This window comes from Scleropages formosus, chromosome 3 (genome assembly GCF_900964775.1).
Source record: "Scleropages formosus chromosome 3, fSclFor1.1, whole genome shotgun sequence".
In the NCBI taxonomy this organism is placed as follows: domain Eukaryota; kingdom Metazoa; phylum Chordata; class Actinopteri; order Osteoglossiformes; family Osteoglossidae; genus Scleropages; species Scleropages formosus.
The window spans coordinates 18,350,250-18,370,881 of NC_041808.1; the positions used below are offsets into that span (position 1 = coordinate 18,350,250).

At 41.5% G+C, this 20,632-nt stretch overlaps 1 protein-coding gene across 4 annotated transcripts in view; it reads left to right on the top strand.

Moving 5' to 3' along the window:
- Positions 1 to 3,133: 3,133 nt before the first annotated feature.
- The window catches only part of LOC108935218 (calmodulin-regulated spectrin-associated protein 2-like), a 40,847-nt gene continuing 23,348 nt past the window's right edge, over positions 3,134 to 20,632 (top strand). For all 4 annotated transcript variants that reach the window (XM_018753649.2, XM_018753651.2, XM_018753650.2 and 1 more), the window contains exons 1-2: positions 3,134 to 3,840; positions 10,709 to 10,968. In XM_018753649.2, coding sequence (XP_018609165.2) covers positions 3,702 to 3,840; positions 10,709 to 10,968 — 399 coding nt within the window. In that variant the 5' untranslated portion in view covers positions 3,134 to 3,701. The remainder of the gene's footprint in view (positions 3,841 to 10,708; positions 10,969 to 20,632) is intronic.

Genomic DNA, 20,632 nt, shown 5'->3' on the forward strand with positions numbered 1-20,632 from the left:
AGCGCCTGGGTGGTGCGAGAGAATGTGGGTTCGATCCCTGCTCTGTCTGTGTGGAGTTTGCATGTTTTCCCCGTGTCTGTGTGGGTTTCCTCCGGGTGCTCTGGTTTCCTCCCACAGTCCAAAGACATGCTGTTCAGGTTCCCCCATAGTGTGTGAGTGTCACTGAGAGAATGTGTTTCACTGATGTATGGATGAGTGACCCAGTGTAAGTAATGTATCTAGCAGTGTAAGTCACCGCAGTGAATAAGGTGTGTGGGCTGGTAACACTACATAGTATCTGTTGTAAGTTGCTTTGGAGAAAAGCGTCTGCTAAGTGAAAAAATGTAAATGTATACATAAATCAGCCCAGGACCACAGCACATAGTAAAAATAGTTCACATATAAGAACAGACGTACATTATATTAGAAACACACAAAACAATTACAGACAGGAAAATAAACTAAATGACAAGGGAACACCGGCCACCGATTTATAAGATAGCAACAAATAATACACAGCATGAGGTCCATAGGATAAGGTACAAACTTTGTACTTGGTAAATATGTTGCAATAATAGTATAATTAGGTATCAATGTAACATGACTGTGTGATTTTCTCACAATTTTTATTTACTAACAACAAAACCAAATGAAATCCTGGGGGATGTATACGGAGCTTGCAGCAAGAGGAGTGCAAAGGTTCAACAAATTGCTTCCATTTGTGCAGGAGACGGGTGCCGGGCAGTAGTATTTTCCAGACGCAGGGCAGCCTGTCGCTTAGATCTGAGCTGTAATTACCCAGAAGGCTTTGAGTTAAAAACGGAGCCCCACCTTCTTCCTGACCGCTTCTGAACTTTCCTTTACCTCAGCGCACCCCTTCTGGAAGCAGGAAGGCCCATGTCCTCTTGCTGCTTCCAGGGCCCATGTGGCCGCTAAATCCCAGCCTGCCAAGCATGGCCATTTATAGCCTGATCTCAGGTACCAAAGTACTTTTTACCACTGTGAGAGGGTAACCGTTAGGGCCAATGATGGGTCACTCCTCCAGCCCAGCTGGGAGCTAAAGCCACCAGGCGATGACCTATAACCTCTGGATCAACTGGACTGTTAATCACACCTTGAAACGTCTTTTCTGGAAGCTGTTATTGAATCAACAGCTTTACAAAGGGGGCAGCAGGTGGCGTCATCATTACAGTCATAACCCTTTTAGAAAACCAGGGTTCGAATCCCACATCCTGTTGTAGTACCCTTGATGAAGGTATTTAGCCTGGATTGATAGGGTAAAAATGACCTTACTGTTTAAGCAGGTAAATACTCAAAGTAGTTCAAATCTGTAAGCGGCACTGTAGGAAAGTGTCTGCCAAATTAATAAAGATTCACATCCTCTGTACTTTCAAGCCAATATGAGTTTCCAGCAGTCTGTGCTGAAAGGTTAGCTACTGAAAAATACCGGAAAAACTATTGCTGATCAATCTGCTCTGACTATACTGAAAACATATACATGAAGTATTCATCTTTGTTTACTTAGTTTAATCTTTTTACATAATGTGTATTTGCATTGTTGTATGTATCCCTGATGATGTTTTAGATATGTTTTTGGATATGCTGCATGTACTCCTGTTTGTATTGTTTTCTGTGTTGTTCTTGTTTCGGTAAAACAAAAAAGTACATATATACATAAGATTTATTCTATAATATGGATAAGTGTATATATTTATTTATTTATATATGTATAATATATGGGGGTGTGGTGGCGCAGTGGGTTGGACCGCAGTCCTGCTCTGCGGTGGGTCTGGGGTTCAAGTCCCGCTTGGGGTGCCTTGCGGTGGACTGGCGTCCCGTCCTGGGTGTGTCCCCTTCCCCCTCCGGCCTTACGCCCTGTGTTGCCGGGTAGGCTCCGGTTCTCCGTGACCCCGTAAGGGACAAGCGGTTCTGAAAATGTGTGTGTGTATAATATAGATATATAATATGTATATTATCTATACATACACGGTGCATTATCCTTGCTACTGTTGTACATACTGTATAGATATTTATACATATATACACATTACTACTGCTACCTGCTCAACAGTTTCTGTACATACTCTCTGCCATATTCTTTTTATTTAATTGTTGTACATATATTCCTTATATTTAACTGCACTTGTTCATTTCCACAATTCTACTATTCGCACTTCTGGTAGATGGTAAACTGCATTTCGTTGCTGTGTATCTATACTATGCAATGACAATAAAGTTGTATCTATCTATTCATTTAGCTGATGCTTTTATCCAAAGCAACTTACAGTGTTAGTCTGCCTACAGTTATTTACCCATTTATACTGCTGGGTAATGTTACTGGAGCAGTTTTAGGGTAAGTGCCTTACTCAGGGTTACTACAAGCAGAGGTGAGGAGTGAACCTTCAACCTTTGGATCCAAAGGCAACAGCTCTAACCATTACACTGCCAGTTATTAAGATAATTTCAAGCTACTGTTTTGAATGCCTACTGTACAAAATCAGGAGCCTCAACTAGCGAGACTATTAGATCAAAAACTGGATTTTCAATAAATGTTATAATCTAAAGCCATTTTGTTGAGCTATACTCTCATGCTGATTCGAACCCCTTTCTGCTGTAGTACTGGTGATATTGGTACTTATCCTGAACTGATGCAGTAAAATGCCTTACTGTGTCAAAAGGTGAATCAGTGTAAAGCTGGGTTGCCTAGTACTGTAAGTCGCATTGGACAAAGGTGTAATAAGAGTACTGTGCGAAACATACTGAATTACAGTACATTGTTAGATATAAATGTAAGAAATAAAACAGAGGCAGTTCATGCTTTGTCATTTGTTTGTTTGCAACTTGTAAGTTGTAAAAAAATACATGATCATTTGTTAGTGGAAAAACTTGTGAATGTGGGTCGAGTTCTCTGGAAAAACTGGGGCACTCTGGCAAACCAGAGCAGTGTTATAATACACTAGATCGGCGACAAATAAGTAAAAGGACAAGAGCGCAATAACCCCTGTCTTTAGTGAAAATGCCCTCTATTTCCTATCGCGAACACTCCGCCGTTGTGGCCTTCCGCAGCGTACCGTACCGCGGCACGAGCTAGCGGCCGCGACCTGAGCGCGAGGGCGGAGCGCGCACGCGCACTGCGCGCGCTCCCTAACGGACAGTGCGGCAGGAAAACCGCAGCAAGGGGAGAGACGGATTGAGCGGGAGGAGGCTAGAGGGGAGTGGGTACCGAGCAGCGCCGTTGAGATATGGGATTTCGGGAATAATAAAGAGCCCCTTCTCCGTGACGGCAAGCATGGAATATCCCCGAAGGCTGCCCGCCGCCACCGCCGCCGGAGGACGTGGCCGTGGTGCGGCAGAGGTGTGAAGGAGCGAGTAGCGGTGCGGTGCGGTGCGTGTGGGGAAATGGACGGGACGCGGCGCGAGCCAGAGCCCGAGCGACGCCGAGCTGCCGCAGCTCCGCGGGTGTGACCGCCGGGACGAACCGCCCACAACTTTCGCCGTTTCACATTTTATTCCGCGGTGTTTTGGAGCAGTCAGTGTTTAAGAAGCAAGAAGAAAACCGAAGAAAACGTGGAGAACGAGAAGTGCGGAGGCAGCCGGCGGTGCGTGGCGGGATTTGCGCGGACGGGAGAGGAGATGATGATGATGATGATGATGATGATGTCGTCGGGTGTGTGAAGGGGTGCATTCACACTGCTGGCTGACTGCGGGGTGTCGCGGCCGCCATGGGCGATGTGGCCCCCCCCGAGCAGGGCAGCATCACCTTCATCGTGCCGGCAATCCGAAGCTTCGAGCACTACGACTTCAGCAGGGCCAAGGTGTGCTGTAGCCTGACATGGCTGATGGCCAAAGCCTTCGGGACCGGTACGAGCTCTGCTCTCCTCTCTTCTCACACCTTCCTTCACATGATGTGGGTTAGTTAGGCGTGTAGCCTCGGCTCAGTTAAGTCTTGTAACTGCTCACTGGACGGACACACACAAAACGTACGGTTTGCCCCTCCCTGTGCCCGACAAACTTGTGATCGCAGAATGAGGAGGTGTCTCCTCCTGTTTACCTCCAGACTCAGAGTGTTTGGTAATAGATCCGTTTATTTCCTTCATTAACCCAACGTTATCAAGTCCTCACTTGGGAGATAATATGAAGAGCAAGGCAGAAGTGCTGGATAAAATAGATTAGTTTTTCTTTTCTTGTTTTATCTGACACATAAAAGGTTACCTGCAACACTGCTAGGCAATTAAATTTATTGATTTACCCATAGGACAGGTGGTTTCAGACAGTGTGTGTCTGTGATTTACCCATTTTGTACAGTAGCGCATTCTTACTCTAACAATTCAGGTTAAGTCCCGTCATCAAGGGAATTGTTTGGCATTACAGCAGGAGCAGGGGTCGAAACCCACGCGTCTCACATTGTCAGGTGGTAGCCCGAACCGTCGAAAAATACATCGAAAAGATGAATGTGAAAATATCCTGTGTCCCTGATTAGTAGGCACACTGCTGTAACAGTTACTGTCACTTGAAACTCCTATCTGTCTGTAGTGTAATTAGTTTCAGTCCCTCTAGTTTGCAGTCTGAATTAGTGTTTAGTGTCTGTAGACATGGTAGGATGAGAAATATTGCAGCACACCTTACAGATGTAAAGGTTGACACTGGGTTTTAAGGACCTTTAGAAATAAGGACCCTTCTTATAATAAAGTTTATTATAAGAAGTATATGCATTACAGACATTAGAGGTGGAGTGTGGACAGGCAGAGGCCTATAGAAGTGTGGATTTATACACATTTTTGGGCCAACTTGATAATTATTGTTGGCTTACATTTGTAGATGATGATGAATTCATGTTCAGGCAAATTCGTCAGCCTCTTGACACCGTTATGAGTCACAGCGGTCCAGCCAAGAACCCCACTTGAAGAATTCAGATGAACTTGGAGGGAGGTCAGCGCACACTCGGATTTTCGGAGTCGTAAGATGTATTTTACTATGAGCGTTTGAGCTCTTGTTAAACATTAGTACCTGTTACAGAATACATTTGCGGCTTCCTCCAGACACAATGCCATCGTGACATCCCTCGCGCAGCTGTAGTTGTAAGACATGTTCAGAGGTCTTTGGTTTTGGTACGGTTCTTGCTTGTGAATAACTGCTTTAATGTGTCCAAAAGAACCTGGCAGAGAATGTGAAACTGATCCAGAAAAGCCATTAATTCCAGCTTGTTGGCCTAGGGATTGGATCCAGCCGGTAATGAATGTTTTTCACAGGCCGGTCCCTCACTGGTCTGTTACTGCTGTTCATCATGGCTCATGTTTCTGGTGAAGTTTATAAAAATGGCCTGTCAGGGCCTCTCACATTGGAAAGAATTCAAAAGACTAGTAGTAATGTTTTATAGTTGAATTTTCTATGAGGAACTTTTGTCGGTTATGGAGGAAATATATTTCATTGTCCCTTGGCTACTTGTAAGAGATATTTCTAGATTTCTGTAATTTTTTGTTCGCAACTATACTTAAAATCACAGTCAAAAGCTAGTAATAGTATTGACATCCCTCAGCCTGTTGGCCACTTAAATTCCCTAGCAATAGCTATTAATGACACAATCTCTCTAAGACTATTTGTTTAAATTTTGCTCCACTTGAGGCATAAATTTTAGAAAATACATAAATGAAGACAATGGGTAAGCTGAAAACTTTTGTATTTTTGGAAGTCTGAAACGCAACTGTTAGTATCATGAGGAGCCAGTGTATACGGAGTATATAAATGTGCTGGAGCTTACATCAGCTTTTGCATGGCTGAGATTTATGTGTTGCAATATGCAGAGTTCTTCAGCCAGAATGACAGTGTTACTACAGTTAATACACAACCCCTATGTAAGGCTGGTCATTTCCACTAGTAATTGTACATTATCCACACCTCCACGTTTCTGTATCCTTGTGAAGGGTGGTAGATTTAAATTGGTCCATGCCTTGGCAGAGTGGCATGTTGATCACATCTATGTTAATCACATTGGGAACAAAGTGGTCCAGATGTCTGGGTCTGGCCAAATTACCGTAGGGTTTTTCATAGGACTCACATGGCCTGTGAGCGATCTGCCCTTGCACCACCCCCTCCACCATCTCCTCATTGGACTGAAGGAGAAGCAGGAAATGCTCCCTGCACCAATCTCTGTCCATCTTTAAAATTAGAATCCTTCAAATTAGAGGCTACAGGTTTTTTTTTTTTCCCCTCTTCCTCCTCTCCCCTCCCCTTTCTCTTTTTTTATACTGTGGGCAGCTGAATGCTGTAGTGAAGTAGCATTTTGCACACATCTGTAATCCTCTCCATTTCAAGTACACTGTACAGAAAAGTATACTGTTGTTTTTGGTAAATATTTAGTGTTGTATGAAGACAAAGTCAGGCAGCACTGTGCCACTGTTACTAGAGGAGATCCTTGGTAAAGTCCTGTGAGCTTCCAGCGAATGGTCCACTTTGGAAAGAGATGCTGTAACCTGCAGAAGAGACACAGGACTCCATATAATGCAAAGTGAAACATATTTTACCACTGTCTAAAACAGTCAACTTATCAGTTGGGAAAAATTTTGTCTATCTACACTGCATAGTTTATTTGGCTTATAACTTGTTGTAACATTTGGACAAATGCTTCATGTTTCATAAGCTAGAATGAAATACACACACACATTGACTGAAACCACTATCCCAAGTGGGGTCGTGGTGAACCAGAGCCTAACCCGCCAACACAGGGTGCAAGGCTGGAGGGGGGAGGGGGGACACCCAGGACAGGACGCCAGTCCATTGCAAGGCACCCCAAGCAGGATTTGAACCCCAGACCCACCAGAGAGCAGGACCTGGCCAAACCTGCTGTGCCCCCACTAGAATGAAATATTTGAATAATTTCTTTTTTTAATATGGAGATGTCCGTTGCTTTGGAGAAAAGCATCTGCTAAATGAATAAATCTATGTCTGTCTTATGTTTACCAGTACTTACTCTGCAGGCATAGGCATACTTATAGCTTTAATGAATGCATGCATAATGTATTACTCTAGTATATAGACTTATTTGTTTCTTTATCTTATGGCTTTGTTCAGCGCTCTATGTCACTGTGTGAGACGAGCACTCTATAGAAATAGATTGAATTGCATTGAATGAAATGCTTGCTTCACCTGGGATAACTCTCAAAATGCAAGGTTTCAACAAGGGGATAACTATTGCTGATTTTATCATTCTTTAGTTTTTGTTTGCTAACAAGTTAAAAAAAAAAAAAAAAGTATCAAAAGACATCTAGGCAATTAATACCATAGTGCTGGACAGTTGGTAGCGTAGTGGTTAGAGCTACTGCTTTTGGCTCCAAAGGTTGCAGGTTTGATCCCCACCTCCGGCTGTAGTATCCTTGAACAAGCCGTTTACCCTAAATTGCTCCAGTAAAATTTCTCAGCTGATAAATGGGTCAATAACTGTAAGCTTGTAATAATTGTGTCCTTAACATTGTAAGTTGGTTTGGAGAAAAGGGTCAACTAGATGGAACAGTCTTGAATTATTGTTGTTCATATTGTATGCTGACACATTTTTTTGCATCGCTTTTTTCAAAATGCTTTGCTTTCCTCTCTGATGCGTGACACAGGATGCAGCTCTCCTTGACCAAGCAGTTTGTCATGGACTCGAGAGCATAGTCCTCTCCCTGCATGGGGACTTTTTGTCCTTTGTCTTCTGTGGTTTGCCGAGAGCTGTTCGGTGTAGACTGAAGAAGTCCCGTTACATGATCCATAGAAATTTGCTCTAGTCTCTGGCTTTCTGCTTCTTGATGTATGGTTTTTTGAAATTGGGTCAAAAGCTCTTACTGCTACTGAGTGGTTAATGACATAGGTTTGTAATCTAAAGATAGACTGCCTCAGAGATTTAACCTGAAGTGCTCCAGTAAAATACTGAGCAGTGTAAAACATACCAGATTGCAAATAATTTGGATAAAAGCAACAGAGCAGTAATAATATGGCACGAATGCAGTTATTTTGAACGTGTTGACCGCACACAGATTTTCTGCCTCTATGAGTGTCGATTGCTCACCCACGTGCGTTCTAGGTATTGAGGGTCACCACGTGATGAAGGGATGTTCTTTTGCTTTAGTCCCTTGATACATCAGTGTATCGACAGGCAACATCCTTTGCCTCACAGAAGAGAATGTCATCATGTCAGTGTTGAGTCATTTATGCAGACCATCCCTTTGCATAACAAATCAAAAACAATGATATTCCTCAAATCAAATGTAGTCAATTATCATAAAAAAGTAAAAAATATCTCACTAGCTGATAGTTCGGAGGGGTCATTGTGGAAAGAGATGATGTCCCTGAAGTATATGTGAAATTCATATAGTTTCACTATTGATTTATATGATGCACATTTGTATTTCTTAAATACAGTACTTGGGGGAAAAAAGATGCCTTTATCCTGATTTGATAGCTATGGGCTTGATGAGAAAGTGTCTGTGTCCACTAAATGCTCTTCTGATTCTCGTTTTGAAGCCAGGACTACAGTCACGTGTGAGGTGAACAAAGAAGTCATTATTGTCATCTCCTATCGTTTGCATATTTCTCAACATTTAAAAATAATGATCTCCTTTTACCTTCTGATATAGGATTCATTTAACTGGTTTAACCATGAATGCATAAAATCTTTGTCATTCTCAAGTGGATGTTGTGCTACTCGTTATATATTTCTTGCCAATTTAGACTTTTCCATGGAAACAAAAACGTTTCAAGCTTATCTTTTAGGGTGTGATAGGATGGACAGAGTTGCATGCATGTGGCTGTTAAATTTATATTCTGTATTATAAACAATATAGGCTGGAAGTGGAAAACATAATGGAGTTATACCCCGGAGTACAGACTCCTGGTTTACAGATTTTCAGTATAACAGCGCTAGAAAAATTGTATCCATGTTCGCGTTACAGGCTCACTGCTTCCAGTATTAGGAACTTTTTTCCGGTGTTTGAGACAGGCTTTACTTTGATGAGCAAACGAGGCGCAGAGTTTTCAACAATGTATGATAACATTAAAAACAATGCAAAATTAAGAAGAGGTTATTTATTATAGTTCTGAGAAACATTTTATTTTTTGTTCTTGTACCCTCTACATTTAAGAGGGGTCTCAACTCCCCTGTTTTTGACCCACTTTTCCCTGACTTCATAAGTGCTCAGTAAACATGTACGTGTTTGTTTGACAGTTTTTAGTAACAATTTGTTTAATAACAGAAAAGTCTATTCATATAATGTATACTGGTTTATGTGGGGGGGCTATTTGAGAGATTGACTGTACTCAGAAATCACATCTGCATCCAAATATCCTCTTCTGGTGGTAAAATGCACTTTTTATATCAACAGCAGAGGAGATTTGGATGGAGACATGTTTAATACCAACTTCTTTTTTTTTTTTTTTTTCTTTTTTTTTTTTTTACTTATTTTTCAGTAAAAAAATAAAATTTCTGCTCTAATGTAGTCTTTAGTTTCCCTCTTGATTATGTTTAAAATCTTATCCTGATGTTTTGATTACTATTTCTTGAGTGTTTTTAAGTGTTTGAAGGGTGTTTGTGGAAATATTTGATCATGTCCATAAAGTCCAGGAACACAGTTTTTTCCTCCAATTTAAAAATAGTGGGAAAGATCCTCCTGATTTACATATTCTTGGTATACAGACTGTCTTCAGGAGCAAATTAGGTCCATATAGCAGGGGATACCTGTATTACTTTATTCTAAAACGTTTCATTTGATGTATTCAGGGTATATTAAACATTTGCTTTGTATCGAAACACAAGAAGCTGTAGTTTTTTTGGGATCTGAGGAAATCCCGCTTTCTGGTTTGTGTGATGGTGCCCAAACGGCTTTATCGCGAGTGCAAAGGTTTGTTGCTTACACACCCCTCTGTGGGAATTTGACTTGGAAAAAAGCCATTATACAAGTTGGTATAATGAGAATAAAGCCTGGGGTCTGAATTTTAGGTAGGATACGTATCTTGTTCACTGCTGCTGATGTCATGTATCCTGCGCGCAGACCTCGTTCTGTAAAAGCGTGCCCTTTCTAGTCATTGTGCTAGTTATCAGCATTTCCAGCACAGTACAGAGTCATCAGCCTGCAAACAATGTTCACCAAGTCATTTTGAAGGGTACAGTACATTTGCATTTTAATGGAAATTATTAATTGCATCTGATCAGATTAATGCCAGTTCAGGCCAGACTAATAAATGTGTGCCCTCCACAGGAAATTAAATAGACAAGAAAAATTTGAAATGTACTTTTGGTGTCATCTTGCAATACCTTCCTGAAGCCCACCAAAAAGATTTTTGATGCATTTTCAAACCCCACCCCATGCATGTGATATTGTTTAAAAGTATAGAATATCTTGTGTGACATATATTATTCCGCATTGTAGCACATACGGTTTGGGAGAAACGCTTAAAAATGTGTCCTCTAAAGGGAACAAAGATAGCCTGGAGTCAGGAGGTTGAGGAATGTCAACCTTTGTATTTCTGTGATTCTGTTTGTTCTTTAGAGAAGCAGCAATGTTAATTGAATAATGCCATTCCCTTTGACCTTGGAACTGACTGGCAGTTTTGTATACATTTGCACGTGTGTATGTACATATTTGCTCTTTTTGCATGATTGTACATTCCTGAGAGGGAGTGTCTCAATGTAGTTGTGTTTCAGTTGTGTTTGTGTACATGCAGCAACCATCATGTGCTCGTATCCTTTGTCCCCATCCAGACAGTGTCCCGTCCGAACTACGTGAGCCCTTCTACACGGACCAGTATGATCAGGAGCACATGAAGCCACCAGTGGCTGCCCTGCTGCTATCCGCTGAACTCTACTGTGGTGCTGGCAGTCTCATCCTGAGGAGCGATGCCGCCAAGCCACTGCTGGGCCATGATGCAGTCATCCGCGCATTGGCACAGAGGGGGCTGTATGTCACAGACCAGGAGAGGCTTGTAACTGAGCGTGACCTCAGGAATAGGCCTATTCAGATGGTGAGTTTATACCGAAATGTGCTGTGCTGACCCAGGTGCTTTCTTCAGCGGCCAATACATCAGAACAGAGAGCTACCTTCGTTTGGCATCTTACACTGGTAGAGACTTGTAAATCTAGGTTAGATCTTTAGGAGGTGCTTATGTATAGGTTTCAGGATGTAAATACTGGACAGATTAAATCCATTTCACCTTACAGTAGCATCAGTCATTATCTGTCAGTAGTATTTCACTCTCCTCAGTAGTCAGCAACTAAAAAAATCAGGGACTCTAATGGAAGAACATGTGCAATGAATATAATAGAAGGAATTTGCTTTCTCCATCATTTTACCACTGAAAAGAAGATTGTCAGTTCAATATGACTTTCATCTGATTTTTCTTTCATTTTTGAGACACATATTAAATTTTTAAGAAAAATTCAGCGTTTTTTTAAGCAGGATAGGGCTGTCTGTCCAGGGGTATGTCTCAAGAGGGTTTTTACATAGAGTCCTTTATGAATGGCTGTAGTTAATGCTTAAATGTGCAGAATGGTAAAGTACAAGTCTTGCAAGCAGTAAAATCAAATACAGTCTATAATAAAGTAGTATGTTAGCTGCGTTCTGCTCCTAATTCATACTGTAGAAACAGGAGCAACTGCTGATGTGAATGTGTAGTCAGGTTCATCACATCACTGTTACGTCTTTTAGGTTTTTATAGTTTCTCATTTATTTATATATCTGAATACTTTGGAAAAGATTCCCAGTTGAGGTTATTTATATCCTGGAGTTCGAGTATGAGGTACGAGTTTTCTTAAACTCTCTTTCGTTATCTATCCCACACTATCCAGAGTGCAAACAGTTACGTTCAGGAAGTCCTTACCTGTCATTCCATTCTTTAAAGTGTGCTTTTAAAATGAATTCATAACACTGATTGGTCCTAATTTCTAATATAATATAATTTTACTCTGTTTAGTACGTTGTTTGATAACACAAAGGTAGTGTAGTGATTAAGGATGCAGACTTGAACCCTGAGGCTGCCAGATCAGATTATTGGAAAGGCTATGTTATAGGACCCAGGAGGGAGGTTCTTCACTTCAATTGCTCGATCATTATTAAAATAATAAACATTATAACTTGACCTTTTTTGGTCCAGCATTCAAAAATGTAGGCAGTGTAAAACCTTGTGGTTTGAAACAAACTTTTTTCAACAAAATAAGCTCATTGTTAACTGGTGTATGCGTGGTGTAGCGAGGGTGAAAAATGAGCTCAGAATACAGTAATTCCACACTCACTTGTTGTGATTATTTGTAGCAGTCCATTACATAAGGTCTACAACATGGACAGCCCCAGCATGTTATGCTGATCCCCCTCATCTTCTCCAGATGGCTTTCTGCAGCCGCTCTGCGAAGCCCAAGAGCAGAAGTTCTTGGCCCAGCGCTTTGTCCAGGTTGGACTATTGTGCTCATTGATCCTCATCTGAACAACCTTCTCACTTCCACATGCAGACCTTCCACTTTGTCATCCAGCAGAACTGGAAGAGTGTACAATGTGGAATTAACTAATGGAATCAACTGCGAAAAGACACGCAGAGTACTTGTGTATTACATGCTTGGCAGCAATGCTGTGCAGGCCTTTGTAATGAAATTTTGTGGGTATGCCCCCCCTCCAACCCACTGTAAGGTTTGTACATGTGGTTAATCTCTTCTGGGTGATGCCAGTTTGGGTGTTTTGAATGGAGCCGTGCAAGTGTGGTTTTGTTGCATGTCATGATGTGTGGAATGATTCCAGTCCTGGTGCAGAAGTGAGATTATACATCTCTGTTCCTAATGTGACTTGTACAGTTGATGCCCACAGTGCAGGAGGCAGGTTGGTCAGGTGTTGGTTCTTCTGTGCACAAGATCACTTTTTCACCCTAAGACAATGTGTTCAATTAGCACTGCTTAGAAGGCTTCAGCAAAACTCTTTGTTCCATAAAAAGCGTACATACCTTCGTAGAGCTTTTCTTTGTCACGCAGTTGTGTGTTGGCAGGGAACAGTAAGAATACCATTTGTGTTCAGGATAGGAAAACTGAGATTTTTTTTAAACTCCTGAACTGTCAGAGAGGAAAACAGCTGATCTGACAGTTTTGTTGCTGGGCTGCTGGCTTTTTGCCAAGTTGGACAAAATAGCAGTATGGCAGTGGAGGTTTGCAGTGGTCCTGTGAAAGTGGTGGGAATAGAAATGATCTGAAAGCTTGCACAAATATAAAACAGATTTCTCCAGTAAAAGGCAAGAGCCATTTCTTCACACCTCTGAAAAAATGTGGTTAGGATGGGTGACACTGAAATGACAGATCCCATCCTTAAACTTTACCTTTTAGGCAGAACCAATGGTGTGAAATGTCCTTTGTTATAAATTACATAACAGATAAATTAATCTAATTCAAGGTACGATTCCATGGATTTAATGAAGCACTTTATATTACACACTGTCAAAGAAGTTCAGCAGCATTTACCCTACTTGGACTGAAAACTGCAGTATTTCTGTGACAAGACTTTGTTCTTCCACAATCACAAGGGAGTCTTACAGGAGGACAGCAAATGTGTGTTTGGACATCACCAGTAGAGTTGCAGTGTAGTGGTTACAGGAGGGTCCAGTGCTTTACAGAAAAGGGTTACCCACCTAAGGCTGTTATCAGGGTGCAGCCAGAGCTCGTAGACAAAGAGAAGGTGTGAAAAGTGCAGGTAATGGCATTTTAGAGAGATGTGTGTGGGAGGGAAGGGTGGGGGCACCCAGGGACGTAAGCTCCTCACAAAACCACTCAACACCTCGGTTATTTTGCACTGTGAATGAGTCAGGCTGCTCTGGAGCACGTCTTCCCCAGCACCATCTGAGTTTCTCCTTCCCTTTGTCCACCAAGAAAAAGAAAGAAAAAAACCTAGATTTTTGTCACTCAAAAATTTGTCGTTCTAAATGCCAGCGCAGGAAGTACTGGAATGAGAGATAAAGCAGCCTTATGTCCTGTTGTTACAGTGACATGAATCTTCTCTTCCATTATCAGTTAAACTATAGGCTTATTGCATACAATGCTCAAATACAATGTAGTGACTTTTTTTAAATCCAGAAAACACTCAAAAGCTGGCCTTTTGTCATTTGGCTATACATTACTGAAAAATTGCCTCTTTAATGGATCTCTACTTTATCCTAAATGTTTCCTAAAAGTAATACTTTATTTGGCAAAACTGTTTGATTCTGCTGAAGCTCCTGGGTTGTCTGTACCCCTGTAAGTTTCGCATTAAGCTGATGATTGATTTATTCATGCAGTGTAGAAAATTACATTTACATATTTTTAATTTAAGGGGGGGGGGCAGTGGCGCAGTGGGTTGGACCGGGTCCTGCTCTCCGGTGGGTCTGGGGTTCGAGTCCCGCTTGGGGTGCCTTGTGACGGACTGGCGTCCCGTCCTGGGTGTGTCCCCTCCCCCTCTGGCCTTACGCCCTGTGTTGCCGGGTAGGCTCCGGTTCCCTGTGACCCCGTATGGGACGAGCGGTTCTGAAAATGTGCGTGTGTGTGTATTTTTAATTTAAACTGACTGTGATTCACAGCATATGAGGATTGGTTTGTTCTATCATACAAATGAATATATTAACTCTTAGATGATAGAATCCAAATACTTAGTTAATACCACACACACACACACATTTTCAGAACCGCTTGTCCCATACGGGGTCACGGGGAACCGGAGCCTACCCGGTAACACAGGGCGTAAGGCCGGAAGGGGAGAGGACACACCCAGGACGGGACGCCAGTCCGTCGCAAGGCACCCCAAGCGGGACTCAAACCCCAGACCCACAGGAGAGCAGGACCCGGTCCAACCCACTGCGCCACCGCACCCCCTCTTAGTTAATGCCTTTTCAGTTTAATAGCTATATTCTATTGTGGTGTGCAGCGCCGTGGGTTTGAATGGGACGAAGAAGCAGCGTTCATCTCGAACGTTTTATTCGAAGACTGGCGCACAGGGAAATAACGCTCTCGGTCCAAGGACCCCGTTTCCTCCAGGGCCTGTGCGTCTTGCCAGTCTTCCCAGCCTCCTTGGCGCCCCCAGGCTTTCTCCTCTTTCTCTCCCCGGCAGATGCAGTCGCCCCCTTATATTCCCCGTACATCACCAAATGCTAACCAATTACAATAAACAAGTTTTCTGCTCAAAACAGTAACGCTGGTTGTTACAATATGTATCTATTAATAAGCCTGATGTCATGTATAGGCTGCCATCACATAATCCATTAGGCCCTTAAATGATAAGGGGAAGTGAAAATGTTTGCAGTAAACACAAGGGTTTATTGTTTTAAATGTAATGTAGAGCTTGCAGAGAACTAGGCCTTTTGTACGCTATGTGTGGTTAATTTCTTCCACTTGGCTTAAATGTCAGGACATTTCAAATAGTGAGTTTTGTGTCAGACGAGCTCAGTTCATCTTTACCTTCGCTGGATATGTGTGTGCAGTCACTTTTGCCACGTGAAATAAGCAATAAATGTGCTTTAACATATGTCGATACAGTGGGCCATCCCGCCATCTCTAAGCACAGCATTTGCATGTATACATTTAGCAGACACTTTTCTCCAAAGTGACGTACATCTCAGAGAAAATACTATTTGTGCATTACGTTAGGAGAAGGAGAGACATAGTAGCAGATGTGTGATCCTTATGTAGTTTTTTTCCCCGATATGCACCAATGTTCTTCACGTGAGTAGCTGTGGGTGCAGTAGTCGTGAACATTGCCGTAGAGATGCAGAGCTACCACAGCCTATCTAACCTGAAGTATTCAGGACCATATATGGCATGTGTGGTTCCATACAGTGAGAGATCTCATGTCTATATAAGGCATATTGAAAATGGACATTTGTGTACAGTACCAGGCGCGACCAGCTCTGAACCTGGATGGCTGCATTCCAGCAAGATTCAAAGAAACATTATAATTAGTACTTAATTTGCATTATTATGTTACACGAGCTGAAGCGATTCATGCAATAAATTGGATCCTCAACTTGCAGACACACTTGGAATTGGAAGGTTGTTCAAAACTTTTGCTCATGACGCTCACATTTACTTCACAGTTGTTCCCAGTTATATTACCTGGTTAGGTTTGAAAGAGGATTCAGATATCACTGTAATCGTTAAAGAAAAAACACTATGACTTGTAGTACAGGTGGTCCTTCACTTGTACTAGTCGTTCTCTCTGGCACTGTTAGAATCACCAACTCTCAGGAACACCAGACATCAGCTGTAAACAATGTCGAAGCAAACTGAATTGTTGATCCTACAGTCCTATACTGTTTGCTCAAAATATATTGGCTGTGAAGGTTAGCACAGGTTACACTCCAGAAAGATATTTTGGAAAGCATGAAGAATTGAAGGCATGGATTAGTAGATTTAAAAAGCTCTAATTTTTAAATTTGAAAAATCTTTTTCTCCAAAAAAAAAAAAAAAAAATGTGCAATTCTTCCTAACAGGAGGCAGTGTAGTTCAGTCATGCAGTTAATGGCTCAGGTAACACAAAAAAAAATAAGTGATAAAGTCAAGTTAAAGGAAACATACTGGGACTTTTAATGATAAGGGTTACTCACCCCTCATGTATAGTTACACAACAGAGCATTTTATTTTATAACTTACAGAAAAGATATAGAAATTGTTTGCAGTACAATCTGGCATTCTAATAAAGACTCAGCTCATTAAATAACTTCTATTTTGATTAATTTATCAAAATTGGTTTCTTTTATGCACAGGACATGAAAATATGACTACTTTTTTGTACACTGAACCAAGATTTATTGCAATATAAAGTGTGTTGACAGTTCACAGTAATAAAAAGACCATGGTAAATTAATAACTCAGCAGTTTTAATCTGTTTATAAGTAACTGCTTGCCCAGTCCTTGTTTGGGGTGTCCGTAGCCTATCCCAGAAGCATGGGGTGTGAAACAGGGTACCTTGCCATCATTCAGCAACTTAACACGTTCATTTGTATGTGAAGGTCTTTTATTGTTTTGCAGGGGATTCTAAAATTCTGTCATGTACTTGCCTTTTGCATTACGGCATAAAGCCTTAATAAGGATCAGTTTTATGCATGCTGCGAGATGTCATAGTTAAAGACGCTAAGAAGAGTCAGCAGAACTGTAGAATGAGAGGTTGCTGCTTAATCTTTGACCGAATATCATGGTCATAGTCCTTGACTTGGAGGAGCCAGGCACCTACTTTGAACAACCCTGCTGAAATGTTGCGCTGTTGCCAAGGTTACCACCAGCCGCATGGAACAGGGTGCAGTGGTGGCAGCAACTTTCAGAGTGACTGCTTGCTTTAAGGTGTCGGAGTGGCATGAGAAATGCCGTTTGTGACACAAACTACCAACCCCCACACACTTCGGCATTGCCAAATGTCCTGATTCCTGCTGAAGGATTTCAGTCAACCCTCAACTTTAGACAGTGAATCTGAGTAAGATACATTAATGCTTATTTATGAGTCACAACACCGATGTATAGCGGCATGTACTGTATAGTTTTTTGAAAACATAGTATAGTCATATTGTTATACCTTAGAGAAGCAGTCGCAGTGGAAAGTGATTTTAAAAAAGCTTGCCCTTGGAGAGACGATTTGGTGCAGTGCAGTCCTACTGACCCAAGACCAAGAATGCTTCGGTCACTGCAGGAGGTGGAACTTGGGCAGGTTGTAGGGGGGTCAAAGTGCCAGGCCATTCTTCAGTGCCCAGCAGGTTCAGAATTCTGCTCAGAGGTGAGAAATGTACTTCCATTCGCTCTGAATAAATAAATAGTCCCATTTATTGAAGAAGCCTGCAACAGAGCCATTCAAGCCCCCCGATGGACCCTTGGCAGCTGGGAGTCCTCAGCTCCCATAGCATGTAGATGGGCTGCCTTTAGTCACCCTGTTCTGGCTCACCAAGGTCAAACTACTTGTATGTATGTTTGATCACAATGATGTTGTGAGGATTGTTATGTGTTACTCTTGTACACATTTTGCTTTATTCATTTACAGTAAAGTCCTCAAATGTGTCAATACATACCCACAGTAAAATAGAATATAAACCTTGTTTAAAGACTTTGTTTGGCAGCAGCTAAAGAAATAATGAAATTGTATACAAAAAGTAAGGATTTTGATGACTTTTACAGGGTGCTGTGTGTGTGTAATGGTAGCACACAATCAAATGCAGGAGTAACAGGAGGCGGCAACTAAATTTCTTCTCATTGCTGAAGAAAACACCACTACAATAATTTCTTCAAGCAGACTCTGTAGTCATTAAAGAATAGTTTTTAAACTAAAAGTAAAACATTTTTGTTTTTGCAGCATTCAGTTTTGAGGCAAAAGGCTTCCTACATTTGCATTTTGTTTTTCTTGAAGGTCTAGGAATGTATCTGTGGTATAAAAAAAATCCTAGGAAAACAGGTAGAAATAAAGAGCTCAATTTCTGTGAAGCACCATATAGAGGGGCATTGTATGCTGGAAACCTCCTGTAATATGATGATACTAGTCGATGATTATTACATCTCACTCATAAGTTGTAAATCGACATCAGTTCATCTAGAATTTGGGAAATCAACATTCACAATCTCTCGAGGGGGAAAGGGGCAGTTTCTGGACTTCTTAAATCATCAGGTGGCCTATTCCCAGTTGCTGGATAGAAATTAGAATGTTTTGCCACAGTATGTCTGAGTTTAAAGGGAAATTACTGAGTTGCAGCAGATTACATTCACCCCGACTTTCTGAAATCACTCTGTAAGCTGATTATTTCCCTAAACAAGTGAACCAAACAGTGAGGGAAATGGGGAGAAATGGGGAAAGCTCCACAGCAGCTACAAATTTCAGTGAAAAATGTCAAAAATGTTCTTACTGCTAAGACTTTAAGGAAGCCATGTATCTAATCCAGTTACAGAGGAAATCAAAATAAAGTCTGAATAGTCAGAAATCAAAATAGTTTGCGTTTATTACTCTTAGCCCTTTTTGGGACATTTCGTCCATCCATATGAGGACAAGCATGGTGACAAAAAATTTACAGGGTGCTGTCTGGCTTTTAACTGTATCAGTTTTTTTTTTTTTTCTGTAGAAGTTTAGTTCTAAAAACATTGCTGTATTTTAATTGAATATGATTATAAACTACCTTCATCAAAACAGCAATAAACCACATTAGAGGCACATGGTGCAGCTGGAATTATACTTGAAGGGATGTTGCTATAACACATATAGATGATTTTTTTGTGAACTTTTTTTTTTTTTTTTTTTTTTATTGTTATTGGGCAATTTTATTTCAGTCTGGGTCGTTTCACAGTGTTCAACTTATCTTCAGTGGTTAATTACTTTCTGAATTCAGTTTAAATGAAATTGTTAGTCTTGTGTCCTGTCTGTGGTGTGTTACATTTATTTATTTAGCAGACGCTTTTCTCCAAAGCGACTTCCAGTGAACTCTGTGTAGCAGTATTAGCCCACACACCTTATTCACCGCAGTGACTTACACTGCTAAATACACTATTTACAGTGGGTCACTCATCCATACATCAGTGGAACACACACACTCTCTGTCACTCACACTATGGGTGAACCTGAACAGCATGTCTTTGGACTGTGGGAGGAAACTGGAGCACCTAGAGGAAACCCATGCAAGCATGGGGAGAACATGCAAACTCCACACAGACTGAGCGGAGATCGAACCCACATCCTCTCGCACCACCCAGGCACTGTGAGACAGCAGCACTACTCACCGTGCCACCGGTGTCCCCTCCACCTTCAGCCTTGTTCCCTGTGTTGCCGGCAGTAAATGAGCGGATCTTGCTTTTATTTGATTTCCTACAGGCAATCTGACACTTTAAGTTCCACAATTTTCAATTTAATTAGTCAGGAATGTCAGTTTGATCAAAACATATGCACTGAAAGTTCAGTGCAAGGGTTTTAATAATTTTTTCTTAAGTTTGATTCCTTACAGCTGACAAGAAGAGGACCCTTAGTAATTAATTTTTAATGCATTTTAAATGGATTAAATTGTGTATTTCACTCATTTTATACCTTAGGAAATTTTTAAGGAAGTGGGATGGGAGCTCTACAGTCCTACAGTGGCTTTTGAACTGGTATCATGTCCAGTTCCGTAACCACTGTGCTCATGTGGTTTTGTTCACCTCGTTTGTTGCTGCTTTGAGCAGCTCAGGTATTGTGAGACTGTTCATCCTGCCCAAAGTCTTTGTCACCTCACCAGCATCCCCTGGCAGAGTGTGACCCAAAGGCAAGAAGGGAGTCTGGCAGCCCTGACAATTTATTGTAAAGGGTGAATTAATGCCATTCTTCTGTGCTGAACCTTAACGTCACCTCCACTCTAATATTTTGGGACAAAGGAGCAATTAATGGGTGGCACTGTTCTCCGGCAGCTTAAATATTCCGTTTTTAAATCTAGCCCCAGTTTTGTCTTCGTGATTTTTCCATCTTATCTTCAGGTCTGCAATTCTGTAGACCTTACCCGGGTAAGTTGAGTGGTTTACCATTAGTGTATGTTTATGCAACCACAAAGTACTTGGTGTATATACCCTTAAGTTCCTGGGCTTCCCGTGATAATTTATGGATGGGTGAAGCTTATAAAAAGACTAGCTTTAGTATTCCGCTACATCAGTCAAAGGGGCAAAGTCGAGTCCTTCGCCAGTATTAACGGGAAATACTGTATA